The sequence below is a fragment of the Rhinopithecus bieti genome, unplaced genomic scaffold, assembly GCF_001698545.2.
Source record: "Rhinopithecus bieti isolate Rb0 unplaced genomic scaffold, ASM169854v2 scaffold_76550, whole genome shotgun sequence".
In the NCBI taxonomy this organism is placed as follows: Eukaryota; Metazoa; Chordata; class Mammalia; order Primates; family Cercopithecidae; genus Rhinopithecus; species Rhinopithecus bieti.
Genome location: NW_016828762.1, coordinates 468,568 through 488,122, shown reverse-complemented (window position 1 = coordinate 488,122; position 19,555 = coordinate 468,568). Strand labels below are relative to the sequence as shown.

General features: G+C 36.1%; 1 protein-coding gene across 1 annotated transcript in view; it reads right to left on the bottom strand.

Annotated features, from left to right (window-relative positions):
* Window positions 1-484: 484 nt before the first annotated feature.
* Window positions 485-19,555, bottom strand: part of CNTN3 (contactin 3) — a 340,350-nt gene continuing 321,279 nt past the window's right edge. Inside the window, exons 21-24 of the mRNA XM_017864604.1 lie at window positions 5,399-5,511; window positions 4,616-4,784; window positions 1,638-2,636; window positions 485-1,462 (exon numbers count right to left, since the gene is read on the bottom strand). Coding sequence (XP_017720093.1) covers window positions 2,536-2,636; window positions 4,616-4,784; window positions 5,399-5,511 — 383 coding nt within the window. The 3' untranslated portion in view covers window positions 485-1,462; window positions 1,638-2,535. The remainder of the gene's footprint in view (window positions 1,463-1,637; window positions 2,637-4,615; window positions 4,785-5,398; window positions 5,512-19,555) is intronic.

Below are 19,555 nucleotides of genomic sequence, written 5' to 3'. Positions count from 1 at the left end.
AACATTTGAAACTGTTTAAAAACATCTTCCACTAAAATGTTTGAAATATTTAGAATATCTATCATAAGGATTATTTAAAAGCAAGTCTCTAACACTGATACCAATGAGACAGTCTATGAACAACTTGATACATTGATATTAATTTTAAGAAAATACTTGTCAAAAATGTGGGAGTAGACATTTGTAATCAAATAAAGTCAGACAAAATTAGATACCATAATTCTATTAGGTGAATTTTCTGCTTCCCTGTTCTTCAACTTCTCCCCACAGCTGAAACACCTGTAATGTACAGGTCATTGTCTCAAATTGCTGATTTTACTAAGTCAGTACGGCACAAAAATATTTTTAAATATCCTGTTAAAAGATGGAAAAGTTCAATATTGGCTGAAAAGTTTAAGAAACGATAGCCTTAGCATAACTATTATGGTAGTCTCCTATTCCCCCTGTAGACATTCATGATACCACAGTTAAAACTGCACACGCATTTGCTTGTTATAAATTTTATTAGAATAGAAAATAATACATACAGATAACCATAGGATACACACACAGGAATTGAAAGATAAATTTTATACTTTTCAATATGAAACAATGTACATATCTCATGGAGATATATTGCTAGAAACAACATGAAACAATAGAGCAGTCATCTTGGAAATAAAAAGTATAGGAACATATAGGAATTACTAAATAATAAAAAGGTCCAAGTTCATGACATGTAGCATAAAATACAAGTATTGGAGAAAGTGTTTCCCTACTTTTGACTGGAAATAACAATGGTCATATGAAATCTACTAGTCATTCAGATTGTTTCAATATATACAGTATATACGGATCTTATAGAGAAAGTTACAAATATTTATTCTTTTTGTGTATGATGACTTTATCTTAAATGTAATCTCTAAATGTAAAATAGTGCTTTATGGTGATATCAGAATTTCCCTAATTTTTAATCTTTCTTGATATCTGAACTGTTTACAAATTCTGATATCGTTGGAAATATGAACAAGTTCCTGCAAAATGTGAAATCGGTAGGAAAGAGGTAAAAAATTGATTTTGCAATGCTGAATACTCAATCTGCCGATTTTAATTTATTCTTTATATATTGCTATGAAGTCATGTCTTCAACAATTTTTTGAAAACCACATATTGAAAGACTGAGTCATACATATCAAAGTCAGCAGCATCGCCTTGGTTCTATTACAAATTTAACTCAGGAACTAAAAAGTCTGCCAGACTCACTGGGATAGATGGTGGGATTTCATTAAAAAACCATCTCTGCCATCCAAAAAGAGAGGGTCCCTTAATGGAACTGGAAATTGAAATGAGGGATTTTGTGGATTTTGTTTAATATTTGGGTTGAGATTCAGGTCATTCCTGATTTTTCCTCTTGGTTTTAATGAAACCTGAAAGCTTGTTCATAGCTGTGAAGGAAACAATTCCTTTTTTAATTTAAAAAAACCTTTTTTTTTTTTTTGAGAAAGAATAAAATATGATCATTTGAATTTTAGAATGTAACTGAATGAAACAATTTTAGAATGTAACTGAATGAAACAGAATGAAGCTTAAAAATCTGGCTGGTCTTCATGACTTTTATGTGATTAAATAAATTCATACTANTTTTTAATTTAAAAAACCTTTTTTTTTTTTTTGAGAAAGAATAAAATATGATCATTTGAATTTTAGAATGTAACTGAATGAAACAATTTTAGAATGTAACTGAATGAAACAGAATGAAGCTTAAAAATCTGGCTGGTCTTCATGACTTTTATGTGATTAAATAAATTCATACTAATATTTTGCATGGGTCCATTGCATTTGGGGTGACAAAGCACTTTCATATTTCCTTCTTTATCTTTTAAAAATTAATTCATGGGGCAAAGACTGATCAGATAGGTATTATTATCTCTATATTTTACAGAGGAATAATTGAGAGGTGCAGACAGCAGAGTGATTTGTGGAGTCTTACAACCATTTAGCAGTATACCAAACCAAACACCATTCTTCTCAGCCCCAGAGTAGCATTTTCCAACAATGCTCTTTTGAATCACATGCCACTCCTCTCCAACAAGACAATTTTAAAATGTATTTTCATCCTTGGGGACTTAAATCAGCATTTCAAATTGATACTGGTTAAGTCTTCCAAACAATGCTATGATAATGGGAAAAGAGCATTTGAATTAAATGAAAGAGTCTTTCAATGTAAAAAGAAGTTCTCATGCGTGTGTGTGTACATGTGAGAGTGTGTGAGTCTTTATCCATAGGCAGTGCTTAAACTCATAGCTAAAGAACATTTATATCAAAAGTCTGAAGTATGTAATGTGTAAATTCCTTTGGTTTATCAAGTTAATATTAAGGCATTTCAGATTCCCCTAAAAGGATTTACTGTTTTTTTAATTATATTCATATTTACCTATAATGAAGTAGAAAGTTAAAAATAAGAGTTGAAAAAAACATGCATAATCACTGCATTTCATGAAAGCACATTTTTGGTAACGAAATAACCTTCCAATAAATAATAAAAAGGAGCTAATATCACCACAGGGCATATACAATAAAGAACAGTACTATAGGCAGGTAACTTGACATAGGGTGAACATTCGAGATGGCTGAAGTGGATCCTCTTGCATCCATACCTGTCAAAGACAATGAACAGCTCATTAATAAGGATTGTACAATATGTAATCAGGGTGCTAGAGACTGGATATTTGTGGTGTTCCCCCCAAATTCATTGTTGAAATCCTAACCCTCAGTGTCAGAGTATTAGGAGGTTAGGGCCTTTGAGAGGTGACACTGAATCTGCCAGCAACTTGACCTTGGGCTTCTCAGACTCCCCTCTAAAACTGCAAGAATTAAGTTTCTGTTGTTTATAAGCCACCTGTCTATGTAATTTTGTTAGAGAAGCCAAAAGGGACTAAGACACACAGTAAAAGCAATACCTCTCCTACCAAAACTGAATCACTACATGAACCTATGCTGGCACCACAAGTTGTTATTAGCCTTCATTTTATTTACCAATGCAGCATATACTAGTTGCCAAGAGTAACTATAAAAACAGTAATGTGTTTAAGTTTTCTTAAATGATTCTAGGCTTTGTTCATCTACTATTATTTAACTTTAATTGAGATTGGAAAAACAACTTAATCATTATGAAAACAATTATACTTGATCACAAACAACTTTGAGATAATTCAATGGTTTAATTAAAGAATGCTTCATTGGTAAGGGTTTGAAGAGTCTATGCTTGTTTCTATTTTATGCATTTCCAGATAAATTATTACACATAATATAAAACATCATCTTTTTAAAAAGCAATAAATAAAAGCTCCATTTTCATAGAGATGGCCCTGTGTGGTCACTTGCAAGCTCAGCAAGACAGCAGATGTCAGATGAAAAGGCTACTCTTGACTCAGCAGCCCTAAAATGCTAAAATAACGTCTGTCCCTGCAAAAGCCTAGAACCTATTTCTTTAAAAAATTGCCACTTTGCCCGTATTATAATGCTAACTCTATGCCTTGCACCATTCAGGGAACAAGAAGCACATATTCATTATTTCAAAATCTAAATTAACAGTAATAATAAACTTAATTTCTAGTTTTGCTCTATTGAAGTGCATACAGTTTTAGAGAGTTCTGTAGTCCAAGATGGGTTCTGTAGACTTTTACATTGCAAAACTTAGTTCTGAAATAAGTAGTTCCTGTTTTCTTAGTATAGCTTTGTTTGTTTTAGTCTAAGTATGGCAGTCTTTATGGTTTTACAGAAAGATAAAATTCCTCCAAGTTTTCTATTTCCCTTTCTCTTCAGTTACTAATGTCTGCCATTTTGTCTTCCAAGATTAAAGACAAAAGTTTCAGTCCTGATTGCCCAATACTATAGACTAGGCCATTCTAAATGAATGGAAACAGGGAACAAAGTCATTTGTGTCACTAAGAACTACAGAATAGCATATGAAGTCAAAATGGGCTCTACAATAGCTAAACTGAGGCCAGAGAACTCCAGACTTGGGATTCAAAAGTGAGGATAAAATTTATTCTAGCATTGGCAGTTGATAAAATATGCATACCAAAGTCTGCTTCCAACTCTAAACATATAATTTCCATAGTAAAATAGGTTTTACTTGGATTTGGAAAGGAAAAATTAGTATGAACCTCCTTGGAAGCTAGAAGAAGAATTTTTAAGGAGTCTTTTAGTTTGGCACAGGTAAGTGGTTTAGGACTTTGACAATGTTAATCATTCTATTTAAAGAATTGATAAGATTTATCTATAATTTGTAGGAGGCAAATAACTAGATTATTAAAGATCTTAAAAAGTGATTAGGGAATTCTGCTTTTATAGGAGATCCAAAGGCAAATTTAAGTAAAACTCAGAATGAGGAAAAAAAAATCAAATTAAAGGAAGTTTTGCTAAATATTTTTTGACATCTTTTCTTCATGCCCTCATTTTTTTCTCCCTATTTTGCCCCACTCTTGCCCTTGTCTCACCTGCCAAAACCTTACCGGCATTTGGATGAAAGGCTTGCTGGTAAGAAAGAATGGACAGAGCGCCACTGATTGACTCACTATGGGGGAGAGTAACCTGATGTCAATAAAGTAAATAATGGCTTCAATCAACTTACTGGTTATTCGTGGAATCCTGATCTGTTCACTACTGGTCCCATCCCCTCCATCTGTTGTGGCCTTGACTTCAATAATGTAGTCCTCTTTAATGGGCAGTAAAAGTTCAGCTGAAGTTTTATTTGTGTTCAGCACTTGTACGTTATTTTGACTGCTAGTCCTATAGAAAACCTAAAATGCATGAACAAATACACTTACTTGTTATATTGCCCCTTTTTGTTTTCTTCATAGAACTTGTCACTCTGAAATTAAATAATTTTGTCTTTCTATATCCACAAGAATGTAAGTTTCATTCATGACTCTAATTGTAAGTCTTGGGTTAGAGGTTAGCACATGGCAGAATCACCAGGTTCTCAAAATCAGGGAGGCTTGGGAAGAGTGAACCTCTCCCATGGAAAAGCCCAGTTGGGCTGTGTAGTTATGAGGCTGGAGAGATAAGGCAGGGACATAGTGTATGGACCTTGAATGCCTGACCATGGAATCACAGCCAATATTTTATTTATTTATTTTAAGTAGTACATAGGTGAGCATCAATAGTAGCAAACTAACACACAATTTGGAAACACTGTGTCCAAAATTCCCACTTGAGCAGAATTCTTTCACTTGAAACCATATTTAAGAAGATATTTTGAAAAATTACCCGTTTTATGGAAAGCTTGGTATCTTTGTCAAAATTAGATTACAGAAACCATATCAATATATAGAAAAATTCACTTATACCTAGCTTCTCTTGAAAAGTACTGCCCAAATTACAAAAATGAAGCATTGCAAATGAGAAAACTTACTTTATATCCTGTTACTTCTGACTCATTCTCCATGGCTTTAACTTGCTCCCAATTAAGTAACACTTTAGTGTCTGTGGCATTCCAAACAACATTTCCTGGTGGCTGACTGGGAGCTTGAAATGCAAAATGAGAATTAAAACAGATTGAAGTACAAGAAGTGATATTTTACACGGAGGAGATGATGGCTATTACAGAACAGAAAGCTAGTGGAAGTAGAATGGGATGCCTTTGGTAATGCTTGGTGTAATAGATGAAATTAGAAAAAAATAACAGTATATAAATTTCCTTTTTTTTTAGAAAGGTATTTCATTCATGCACCAAACCCCCATGACACATAATTTATTCATGTAACAAACCTGCACATGTACCCCTGAATCTAAAATAAAAGTCCCAAAAAAGGCATTTCAATTAATGTGTGAGATAATTCATTTTATCATACTCATCATACACTTTAGAGAATTTCACACTTATTGTGCTTATGTCTCCTTGAAAACACTTTGATAGGGGAGATAAGGAAATTCCTTTATCTACCACTAGAGGGCCGCTTGTTCCTAAACCAAGAAAGGAAGGTGGCAGGACTTACTTTGAGGCATACAGAGGCTGGAAGAAATTGCCAAATGGACAGATTAAAGTTGTGTGAAATGAAGTGTACATGATTTTGGAGCCAGCCTTGTATGATAAGATGGGCAAAATGTGAAGCAATCAAAAATAAGAATTACTTAGATTTATTCCCATGGAGTAATAGCTATACACATGAAAAATTGCAAGAGAGTCTATTTTTAAAGTCTTCTTTTTTCAGGCTTAAATCAATTTTGAGAAAATAAGGCAAAATGCTAAAAAGTTAATGAGAATTCCATTAGAGGATTAATGAAACTCTCTGCGGTTTCTAAACTTAGATTTATAATTTAGTTCCTTTACATGAACACTGGACTGTAAACTCATGCTAAGGGGTGAGGGTGTTGAGGGATGGCTAGATAGCATTTGTCAATAGCAACACAGGGCACTGGAAAAATCAGTTTCTTGTCAATAACAACAACAAACATAATATTATTCATTCAACAACAGCATCACAATTGCCCCCAGTGTTGAAATATGTTGTATTTGTAGATTTAACCACAGAATGTGATTTGGCTAACTGAATTTGTAATGGAAAAATGATACAAAACATTGGCTATCCAGAGAAATTTCTAAACATCATTGACTCATGCCATAGGGGAAATACAGCTGAACTTACAGATAGGAAGAATTCAAATACATTTATGAGTCTAATGATACCAAACAAGATTGAATTCCCTGTGGATTTCTTTTGCTTATTGTCTCTTTTAACATATTTCTATGTTGCCTTTAAAATTATGTGATGTGGGTATTCACAATGAGTTTAGGTCAGCTAAGATTGTCTGAGCTGCAATGCTCTGATAACAACAACAAAAAATGATAGCAGCTGCTTAGGGTTGAAATACTAATGACCATATTCTGGTTACTCAAATAATATGAATGTACAATTTTTAGAACATTTCCCAAAGCCAGTGATTCCCTGTGGCCTGACAGCACTATAAAAGGACAGGTTTGGTTTGATGCAGCTGAGCTATACCACAGCATGGTTTGTTCTAACAAAAGGTATGTGTTTGGAGGTTACAGAAAGTTTGAGTAATTTTGGTTAAATCACCTATACCAACATCAGCCTTCAGGGAGAAATGACTGCAAATACAACACTGGGGTTTATCTTGTATGAGTCACAAAATAGGTGGGCTGAATGAGTTCAGCCTGAAATGAATACTTTTTGAAATGACAAAAAGAGAGAAAAAAAAAAAAAAACAAAAAAGGAAAAGAAAAAAGAAATAATAGGGTCGAACTTTGTTCTTTTGAATCGTATTACTGTTTTCTAAACGTCAGATAATCATGTATCATTTTGTCATGTTTTGCTATTTAAAAAAATAACTTGGTTTAAGAAAAATTAAACATCTATTTTACCTTCATCTCAATAATATTCACATAATAATTAGCTTGATGTGCTAGTTACATTTTTGGGCACTCTCTAAAATAAATGAATTTAATGCCTAATATAAAAATTTTAAATTTTAATAATGTTCGCGAACTACCTTAAAATCATCTCTTACTACCACTGGTAAGAATAACAGTATTTGGGAAATTTTGGACCAGATAAACTTTCACCCATGTTCAAAATGATATTATTAGTAGCTAATACTTAGTATACATCTACAATGTGTTAGGCACTACAGAACATGCTTTAATATAATTTACTTAATCCTCATTATATTGTATTGTAATAAAGCCCATTTCTGTACATACGTAATCTGGACCCAGAGTTAAAATTTAAAAAGATTGTATAAGCATGTTCATGACAGCATTATTCAAAAGATGGGTAGATGAACAAATTGGGGTATTTACCTATAATGAAATATTATTCAGCCTAAAAAACATAAAATTTGGACACATGTTATAACATGGATGAACCTTGTGGACATTATGCTAAGTGAAATAAGCCAGACACCCAAAGACAAATACTTTATAATTCTACTTATTTGAGATATTCAGAATAGTCAAAAATTCATGAGATAGAAAATAAAATGCTGGTTGCCAGAGGCTGGTGGAAGGGGAAATGGAGAATTACTTAATGAGTGTAAAGTTCCAGTTCTGCAAGATGAAAAGGGTTCTAGAGATCTATTGCACAGAAATGTAAAAGACTAACACTATTGAACTGTATGTTTTAAAAAGGTTAGTACAGTAAATTTTATGTTATGTGTACTTTACTACAATGAAAGGTTTAAAAAAACTTGCTAAGATACACGACTACTGAGAAGTATTACGTGGATTCAACCCAGGTCTGTTTAAGTCCTCTGCACCTTGAGGGGATTATGCTTCTCTGCCTAACTCTCACTGATGTTGGCCTTGGCTATGGGACTTGTGGTTCCCTGCCTGTAAACGGGCATAATTCTCCTTCTCATTGGCATCCCATAGATATAGGACTTCACCATAGGACTTCTCTCAACCAATGGAATGTGGATAAAAGGGAAATAGGCCACCCCAAGTGGCAGCTATAAAAGTCACTGAAGAATACGGTTTGCTTTCCTCTCTTTTCTCTTTGCCATGAGATTGCCATGTTCCAGAGATTGGCTCCTCCATGATTCTGGGTTCAGGAGTGGAGAAACAATGGATCAGATCTGAATCTCACTCATGATGAACATATAGTATGAATTGAAAAAAAAAGTATAGTTTTAGGCCACTGAGGTTTGGGGGTTTGAGGTGCCTCAGCCTGGACTAGCCTAATCTGATATAGCTATTAACCAGTAGTTTAGATAGCTCTGAAGCAACACAATGAACTTTTGTAAAGGTATGGAGTCAAGTAATGAAGTAGGAATGAGCAGGGGATAGTTGATAGTGTAACTTCTGGGACTTCTAATTTTACTTTTTGTATTTGAACCTGTGTGGAAGTGCAACCCAGAATAGGATGATTGAGTTCCAAATTTTATTGGACCTAAACTGGTAAGTAGTCTACATTTTGAAATATTTTGGAAATCATTTGTCAACATTCATATCATACAGGTTTTTTCTGTCAACCTCTACTGTTGGCGGCATGCTAAATTAGAAAAAAACGGTAAAAAACTAATCCTAGTAAAATGATGACATATCACTAGATTTAAATCACAACACTAATCAAGAAGATACACATAATCATTTCAGTAATTTTAAGTGTTACATAATGAAATAACTTTCTCTTGAGAGGTTTTCATTATTGTTGTTCCTTAAGTACCCATCACGATCCTCTGTGCACCTGATTTTCAGACTCCTCAACATCAGCTTCATAGATTTTACTTACTCTGCAGATACTTGCCTGAAAACAAGTGATTACTATCATATAACCATGATTAGATGAAGCTGGGAAGCTGGGAATATAAGACATGTCTATCCACAGGAAAAATGGCTAAATAAATTGTGGTGTTCATCACAATGGAATATCATCCATGGGCAGTTATGATACAGTATACAGGTAACCAAATACACAGCACAACCTCCACTGTATAAGAGAAACTATTCATAGAACAGAAGTCTGGAAGGAAAGACAAATGATATTAATCATGGTATTTCTGAGTGATAGGATTATGAGTGAATTTTATTTTTTCTCTATAGATTTTTTTCCCCAAATTTTCTACAATAAATGTTTTTCTTTATATAATACAAAGTAGAGGTTGTTAAAATAAAGAATATTATTGCCTGGAGTTTTCAATGGTGATTTCTCATAGTGGTAACAGTGAAGCTGGCATTTACTTTCAAAATACGAAATTTTAAGAACATATGTTTGCTGTGATTAATTATACAAAACTCAGTATGTTTCTCAACTCTTTTTCTTGGCCACCTGATGGTAATGAGATGACTTACATGATAAAAAGTTGTTATAACTAGTAGCTAGCAGTTACACTTTGCACTTAGACTTCACTTGAGATGATTATTAAAATTTGTAACTAAGCCGCTTAAACATGTGGCATTGTGCAACAATCATGTAATCAAAAGTAAAAGCCAATTATGCACCCCCCCCACAATAAAAAGATACAGTTGTTTTGGAATCACTGAAAACTTTTATAAATGGATCTAATTTCATATCAAAAGAAATTGACACAATGTTTTAAAACACAACAAAATCATCTACTTTTTAACTCATCTGAAACCCAACCTAGAACACCATGGAAGGTCTTTGAATTTTGGTTTTCAATGTCTGGGAATTTCCTTGATCAAAAGTTCTCCTTTGGATAATAAAAATATGTGAGATCATAAACTATAAGGAGAACATTTACAATTGTCTAGAGCAGGGGTGTCCAATCTTTTGGCTTCCCTGGGCCACAATGGAAGAAGAAGAATTGTTTTGGGCTGCTCATAAAATGCACTAACACTAACGATAGCTGATGAGCTTAAAAAAAGTCACAAAATAATCTCATAATGTTTTAAGAAAGTTTATGGATGCGTGTTGGGCTGCATTCAAAGCTGTCCTGAGCCACATGTGGCTCACTGGCTGTGGGTTGGATAATCTTGGTCTAGAAGATTCACAGGCAAGTGGGGCAGATTTTCAAAAAAGTGCCAAAGCTCTTATAAAATAAAATTCATAAGTTTGACACATTTAGTCAGTTTCTCCTGATTCTTTATTAGCAGAAGCTTCCTGTTTGAACACTAGTAAAGTTCAATATTATACTGTTATGTTTCTTCAGAGTTTACAAAACCAGAAATGACTTTGCTGAAGCCCATAGACAGGGGCAAAAAAACCTCCTAAATCTGAGGAATGTACATTAATTGGCTTGTGTTCCATCACATGTGTGATGTGTGGTGTGTCATATACAAATATGATTAGGTCACATGCACAAAATCTGAGGAATGCACATTAATAGGCTTGTGTTCCATCATATGTGTGATTTGCGGTGTGTCATATACAAACATGATTACTTCACATGCACTGTGGGATGTTATGCACAGAAAAGCCAACAAATAGCATTCAGTCACCTGCAGAAAAATTCCCTTTTAATCTTCCCACGGCTTGAAGAGAAAGATTTGGGGGTTAGTAGGTCTTTAATATCCCCTCTATACTAACATCACAAAGAGGGAACAGGTTTGGAGAATTCTATAGGCAAGAATATGTTCCTAGTATTTAAAAAGGAGGGTGGTCTAGTTTTCATTGTACTTACTATTATTAAACTTATTATTTGGTTAACATCTATTTATGGTAATGATACTGGTTCTCCATTTCTCAGATAAAAGCTAGTTTCCATTTTTTAAATTTATCTAAGTAAAATAGAAGGTCAATTTTAAGAAAAAAACAGTCGGTATATATTAATAGAAAAGGTTGGAAAAAATTGGCAAAATAGGTGGATCACATATGAAATTTCGGAAATTTTACAATAATGTATATCCTGAGTCAAAACCTAGACTGGACAATTATACAATTAAGTTATATATATATAAAATTTTAGAACTTCCAAATTCTGTGTTTGAGGTAGGAATAGTCATTTAATAAAAACCTTCTGAAATATTCAGACTCATTCTTTCAGTGCTTGCCTTATTCACATTTCCCTTTCACTTCCCCAAGACACACCTACTTGGAACAGATCATGGCAAACGGGAGGCAGGAGTAGACTGCAGCTCCGACTCGGATGGACACAGCAGCGTGTGGAGGCTTGCACTGTGGAATTTTTGCTCCAGAACGACTGCAGGAATAAAACAGGAAACCCAAGAGGACCCACAGATCCCCTGAAGGGGGTGGATTGCTCCTGCAAGACCCAGGAGACACCCCAAATACTGTGAGTGCTCAAACTGTGGAAGTGGGAAAGGGAGGTTCTCCACCCCCAAACACACACCCCCACTGGGGAAACTGAAGGTCTAGTTTATGGGAGAAGATTCCGACCTTACCTGGAGCTGGAAGCTGAGTCAATTTAGGAGCTGAGTGAAATACAGGGGTAGAAGAAGTAGCGGGAAAGACCCTGTGAGTTCGCGGGTCCCCAAGCAAGCCACTCCTGCCTGGCATCACGGGGATCCTTCGGGAGGGTGACCAGAGGCATGAGGAAAACACCACAAGGAGACGGAAACCTCCAGCTGAACTTTGTAACAATTTGAACTGCCTGAGAAGCCTCCTGGCTAGAACTTGGGGGAGGCAGTAAATCTGGCATGCAGACTTTACAGGTGGGGGAAGAATTAGAGCCCTTTTCTTTCCCAGCTGGGAGGTGGGTAGCCTGGGGAAACTTCTCAGCCTTGCCTGCCCACTGCCTGGAAATAGACTTGTTTGCTGTCAGTGGGGGCATGGTGGGAGTGAGACTGGCTCTTCGGATTGCGTGGGAGCTGGGTGAGGCCTGTGACTGCTGGCTTTCCTTCATTTCTCTGACAACCTGCATGACTCCGCAGAGGCATCCATAATCCTCCTCAGTACATAACTCCATTGACCTGGGAACCTCACCCCTATCCCCAAAGCAGCTACAGCAAGACCTGCCCAAGGAGAGTCTGAGGTCAGACACACCTAGTCCTGCCCCTACCTCATGGTCCTTCCCTACCCACCCTGGTAGCTGAACACAAAGGGCATATACTTTTGGGAGGTCTAGGCCCCGGCCCACCCACTGTTCCTCTCCATACTGCCACAGCTGATGCTCTCTGGAAAGTGCCACCTCCCAGTAGGAGGCCAACCAGCACAAAAATAGAGCATTAAACCACTAAAGCTAAGAGCCTTACAGAGTCCATTTCACAGCCCTGCCACCTCCACTGGAACAGGTGCTGGTATCCATGGCTGAGAAACTCATAGACAGTTTACATCACAGTACTCTGTGCAGACAACCCCCAGTATAAGCCCGAGCCTGGTAGACACGCTGGGTGACTAGACCCAGAAGGGAGATAATAATCACTATAGCTTGGCTCTCAGAAAGTCACATCCATAGGAAAAGGGGGAGAGTACTATCAAGGGAACACACCATGGGACAAAAGAATCTGAACAACAGCCTTCAGCCCTAGACCTTCCCTCTGACAGAGTCTACCCAAACGAGAAGGAACCAGAAAAGCAACTCTAGTAATACGACAAAACAAGGCTCTTTAGCACCCCCCCAAAATCACACTAGCGCACCAGCGACGGATCCAAACAAAGAAGAAATCCCCGATTTACCAGAAAAACAATTCAGGAGGTTAGTTATTAAGTGAATCAGGGAGGCATCAGAGAAAAGTGAAGCCCAATGCAAGGAAATCCAAAAAGTGATACAAGAAGTGAAGGAAGAAATATTCAATGAAATAGAGAGCATAAATACAAAAAATTAAAACTTCCAGAAACACTGGACACATGTATAGAAATGTGAAATGCTCTAGGAAGTCTCAGCAATAGAATTGAACAAGTATAAGAAAGAAATTCAGAGCTTGAAGACAAGGTCCTCAAATTAACCCAATCCAACAAACACAAAGAAAAAAGAATAAGAAAATATGAATGTCTCCAAGAAGTCTCAAATTATGTTAAACAACCAAACTTAAGAATGATTGGCATTCCTAAGAAGAGAAATCTAAAAGTTTGGAAAACATATTTGGGGGAATAACCATGGAAAACTTCCCCAGCCTTGCAAGAGACATAGACATCCAGATACAAGAAGCAGAAACAACACCTGAAAAATTCATCACAAAATATCATTGCCTAGGCACATTTTCATCAGGTTATCTAAATTTAAGAAGAAGGAAAGAATCTTAAGAGCTGTAAGACAAAAGCACCAGGTAACCTATAAATGAAAACCTATCAGATTAATGGTAGATTTCTTAGCAGAAACCCTACAAGCTAGAAAGGACTGTGGCCTAATCTTCAGCCTCCTCAAACAAATGATCAGCCAATAATTTTGTATCCAGCAAAACTAAGCATCATATGAAAGAAAGATACAGTCTTTTTCAGACAAATAAATGCTGAGAGAATTCTCCACTACCAAATCGCCACTACAAGAACTGCTAGGAGGACCTCTAAATCTTGAAGCAAATCCTGGAAACACATCAAAACAGAACCTCTTTAAAGCATAAATCTCAAAGGACTATAAAACAAAAATACAATTTAAAACATAAAAACCAAAACCCAAAAACCAAGGTACACAGGCAACAGATAGCACAATGAATGGAATGGTACCTCATACCTCAATACTAACATTGAATGTAAATGGCCTAAATGCTACACTTAAAAGATACAGAACTGCAGAATGGGTAAGAATTCACCAAACAAGTATCTGCTACCTTCAAGAGACTCACCTAACACATAAGGACTCACATAAAAACTTAAAGTAGGAAAAGGTATTTCATGCAAATGGACATGAAAAGCGAGCAGGAGTAGCTACTCTTATATCAAACAAAAGAAACTTTTATGAAACTGCAGTTAAAAAGATAAAGAGGGACTAATGGTAAAAGGCCTTGTCCAACAGGAAAATATCACAATCCTAAACATATATGCACCTAACACTGGAGCTCCCAAATTTATAAAACAATTACTAATAGACCTAAGAAATGAGATAGACAGCCACACAATAATAGTGGGGGACTTCAATATTCCATCAACAGCACTAGATAGTCATCAAGACATAAGGTTAACAAAGAAACAATGGTTTTAAACTCTACCTGGGAACAAATGGACTTAACAGATATATACAGAACATTCCATCCAACAACCACAGAATACACAGACTATTCAACAGTGAAGGGAGCTTTCTCCAAGATAGACCAAATGATAGACCATGAAATGAGCTTCAATACGTTTTAAAAAAATTGAAATTATATCAAGCACTCTCTCAGACCATAGTGGAATAAAACTGGAAATCAACTCCAAAAGGAACCTTTAAACCCATACAAATACATTAAAAGTAACCTGCTCCCGAGTGATCATTGGGTCAAAAATGATATCAAGATGGAAATTTAAAAATTCTTCAAATTGAACACTACTGACTCAACCTATCAAAACCTCTGGGATACAGCAAAGACAGTGCTAACAGAAAAGTTCATAGCTCTAAAAACCTACATAAAAAAGACTTAAGAGCACAAACAGACAATCTAAGGTCACACCTAAAGGAACTAGAGAAACAAGAACAAACCCAAACCTTGCAGAAGACAGGAAATAACCAAGATGAGAACAGAACTAAATGAAATTTAAACAACAAAAAAATACAAAAGATTAATGAAACAAAATCTGGTTCTTCAAAAAGATAAATAAAATTGATAGACCACTGGCAAGATTAACCAAGAAAAAGAAGAGAGAAAATCCAAATAACCTCACTAAGAAATGATACGGGAGATATTACACCTGACACCACAGAATTACAAAAGATCATTCAAGACAACTAGGAACACCTTTACTCACATAAACTAGAAAACCTAGAAGAGATGGGTAAATTCCTGGAAAGATACAATCCTCTTAGCTTAAATGAGGAAGAATTAGATGCCCTGAACAGACCAATAACAAGCAGCGAGACTGAAATAGTAATTAAATAATTACCACTAAAAAAGTTCAGGAGTAGAAGGATTCATAGAAGAATTCTACCAGACATTCAAAGAAGAATTGGAACCAATCCGGTTTACACTATTCAGCAAGATAAAGAGTGAACCCTCCCTAATTCATTCTATGAAGCCAGCATCATCCTAATACCAACACCAGGAAAAGACATAACCAAACAAGAAAACTACAGACCGATATCCCTGATGAACATAGATGCTAAAATCCTTAACAAAATACTAGCTAACTGAATCTAACAACATAACAAAAAGATAACCCACCATGATCAAGGAGGTTTCACACCAGGGATGCAGGGATGTTTTAAAATACACAAGTCAATAAATGTGATACACCACATAAACAGAAATAAAACAAAATCACATGATCATCTCAATAGATACAGAAAAAGCATTCAACAAAATCCAGCATCCCTTTATGATTAAAACTCTCAGCAAAATCAGCATACAAGGGATATACGTCAATGTAATAAAAGCCATCTATGACAAACCCACAGCCAAATTATACTGAATAGGGAAAAGTTGAAAGTATTCCCTCTGAGAACTGGAAGAAGATAAGGATGCCTACTCTCACCACTCCTCTTCAGCTTAGTACTGGAAGTTCTAGCCAGAGCAATCAGAGAAGAAAAAGAAATAAAGGGCATCCAAATCAGTAAAGAGGAAGTCAAACTGTCACTGTTTGCTGATGATATGATCATTTACCTTAAAAACCCTAAAGAATCCTCCAGAAAACTCCTAGAACTGATAAAATAATTCAGCAAAGTTTCCAGATACCAGGTACACAAATCAGTAGTTCTTTTATACACCAACAGCGACCAAGCAGAGAATCAAATCAAGAACTCAACCCCTTTTACAATAGTTGCCAAAAAAAAAAAAAAAAAAAACCCACTTATGAATATACCTAACCAGGAGATGAAAGACCTCTACAAGGAAAACTACAAAACGCTGCTGCAAGAAATCACAGAAGACACAAACAAATGGAAACACATCCTATGCTCATGGATGGGTAGAATATTGTGAAAATGATCATACTGCTAAAAACAATCTACAAATTCAACACAATTCCCATCAAAATACCACCATATTCTTCACTGGATTATAAAACAAATGCTAAAATTCATATAGAATCAAAAAAGAGCTCACAAGCAAGACTAAGCAAAAAGAACAAATCTAGAGGCATCACATTACCTGATTTCAAATTATACTATAAGGCCACCAAAACAGCATGGTACTAGTACAAAAACAGGCACATAGAACAATGGAGCAGAATAGACAACCCAGAAGTAAACCCAAATACTTACAGCCAACTGATCTTTGACAAAGGAAACAAAAAGATAAAGTGGGGAAAGGACCCCCTTTTCCACAAATGGTGCTGGTATAATTGGCTAGCCACATGTAGGAGAATGAAACTGGATCCTTATCTCTCTCACCTTATACAAAAATCAACTCAAGATGGATTAAGAACTTAAATCTAATACCTGAAACTACAAACATTCTAGAAGATAACATTGGAAAAAACCTTCTAGACATTAGCTTAGGCAAGAATTTCATAACCAAGAACCCAAAAGCAAATGCAATAAAAACAAAGATAAATAGCTGTAACTTAATTAAACTAAAGAGCTTTTGTACGGCAAAAGCAACAGTCAGCAGAGTAAACAGAAAACCTAAAGAGTAGGAGAAACTCTTCACAATTTATTCATCTGACAAAGGACTAATATCCAGAATCTACAATGAACAAATCAGCAGGAAAAAAACAAAAAATCCCATACAAAAGTGGGTGAAGGACATGAACAGACAATTCTCTAAAGAAAACATACAAATGGCCAACAAACATATGAAAAAATGGTCAACAACACTAATGACGGGGAATGCAAATCAAAACCACAATGCAGTATCACCCTACTCCTGCAAGAATGGCCATCAATAAAAAATCAAAAAACAGTACATGTTGGTGTGGATGTGGTGCTCAGGGAACACTTCTACACTGCTGGTGGAAATGCAAACTAGTACAACCACCATGGAAAACAGCATGGAGAAAAACAGTGTGGAGATTCCTTAATGAATAAAAGTAGAACTACTATTTGATCTAGCAATCCCACTACTGGGTATCTACCCAGAGGGAAAAAAGTCATTATACAAGATACTTGCACATGCATGTTTATAGCAGCACAATTCACACTTGTAAAATTGTGGAATCAACCCAAATGTCCATCAATCAAAGAGTGGATAAAGAAACTGATATATATGATGGAATATTACTCAGCTATAAAAAGGAATGAATTAACAGCATTCGCAGTGACCTGGATGAGACTGTAGACTATTATTCTAAATGAAGTAACTCAGGAATGGAAAACCAAACATCATACGTTCTCACTGATATGTGGTAGCTAAGCTATGAGGATGCAAAGGCATAAGAATGATACAATGGACTTTTGGGACTTGGGGGGAAGGTTGGGAGGGTGGCAAGGGACAGAAGACTACAAATAGGGTGCCGTGTATACTGATTGGGTGATGAGTGCACCAAAATCTCACAAATCACCACTAAAAAACTCATATAACCAAAAACCACCTGTACTCCACTAATCTATGGAAAAATAATAATAAAATAAAAGTCACAACAATTGAACTCATGGACATAGAGAGTAGAAGGATGATTACCAGGGGCTGGGAAGGGTAGTGAGGGGTTTGGGGTGAGGGGGATAAGTGGAGATTAATGAGGACAAAAAATAGAATGAATAAGACCTACTATTTGATAGCATAACAAGGTGACTATAGTCAATAATAACTGAATATTTTTATATAACTTAAAGAGTGTAATTATATTGTTTACAATTCAACAGTTAAATGTTTGAGGGGATGGATACTCCATTCTTCCTGATGTGCTTATTTCACATTGCATATCTGTATCAAAAGATCTCATGTAGTACATAAATATACACACCTACAATGTACCCACAAAAATTAAAAGACAAATTTAAAAAAGTCGAATAAAAAAAAGACACACCTACTTGATTTCCTTAAATTCAGGTAACTGATTTTGGCTCCACTTACATGAATGAGCATTTCATTTGGAAAAGCAAAGACTCAAATGCAAAAGTGATTGTATCGTTTGGCATTCTTCTATTTCCCCAAGTAGACTCACACATATAATAATTAGCAAAGGCATAAAAATATAGAATCCCCTTGTTCCAGGGGAGTCTGGGCGTGTGTTCCAGGACAGGCTGGTCCAGTTTTTTTCATAACTGGAAACAACAATTGGTTGTTCACCCAAGATGAATCAATGAGAAGCCTACTTAGCTCTGGGTAGAATAATCAGAAAGAAGCTGCCCACCTTTCCCAGTGTGATTGGCCGAGAGACAACAGTCCTCTTGAGGTGCTGGTGGCAAGCTTTCTACCACGAAGAGAGAACTTGGTTAGAGTGATGCTGCCATAGAGCAGATACAGTGATGGAGAGAGTCATTGTTCAACAAATACTTATTGGGCACTGACTATGATTATTTAAACACTGGAGCAGAGCTCTGGGAACAGAGCAATGATCAAACCAGGCCACAGCTCTGTCCTGAAGAGGCTGACACTCTGGCTAAGGCAGGACACAATGATGTCCTGCGGACACAATGATGAAGTGAGTAGCCATGAGATACAGTACGTTTGGTGGCTCTGAGGCTATGCACAAGGATAAAGCAGGGAAGGAGATAAGGGTATGCATCAGGAAAGGTGGAGCAACAGTCAGGTGGTACCCAGGTGATATCTGAGTGACGATCTGGAAGAGATGGGGAAGTGCATTATGGGGGTATCTGTAGGAAGAGCTTTCGAGATACAGGGAACAGTACATGCAGAGGTCCTGAAGTAAAGTGAAATGAGCAAGGTGGAAAAGAATTGGAAATGAGTCAGCAGAGACTGGGGAGTGAACTGTATAAGGCCTCGTTGGACATTTTAAGGATTTAGCATTTACCTAAAGTGGGATGGGAAATGACAAAAAGGTTCTGAACAGGGAAGTGACATTATCAGGATGTCAAGGCAAAGGCAGAAACAGGATGAACAGTGAGAGGCCATTGCCCTGATCTATAGGAGACAGTTGGAGGCAGCTTACTCTAGTGTGGCAGCAGTGTAAGATGTGGTATATTCTATTTTTTATTTTTATTATTTTTTTTGAGACAG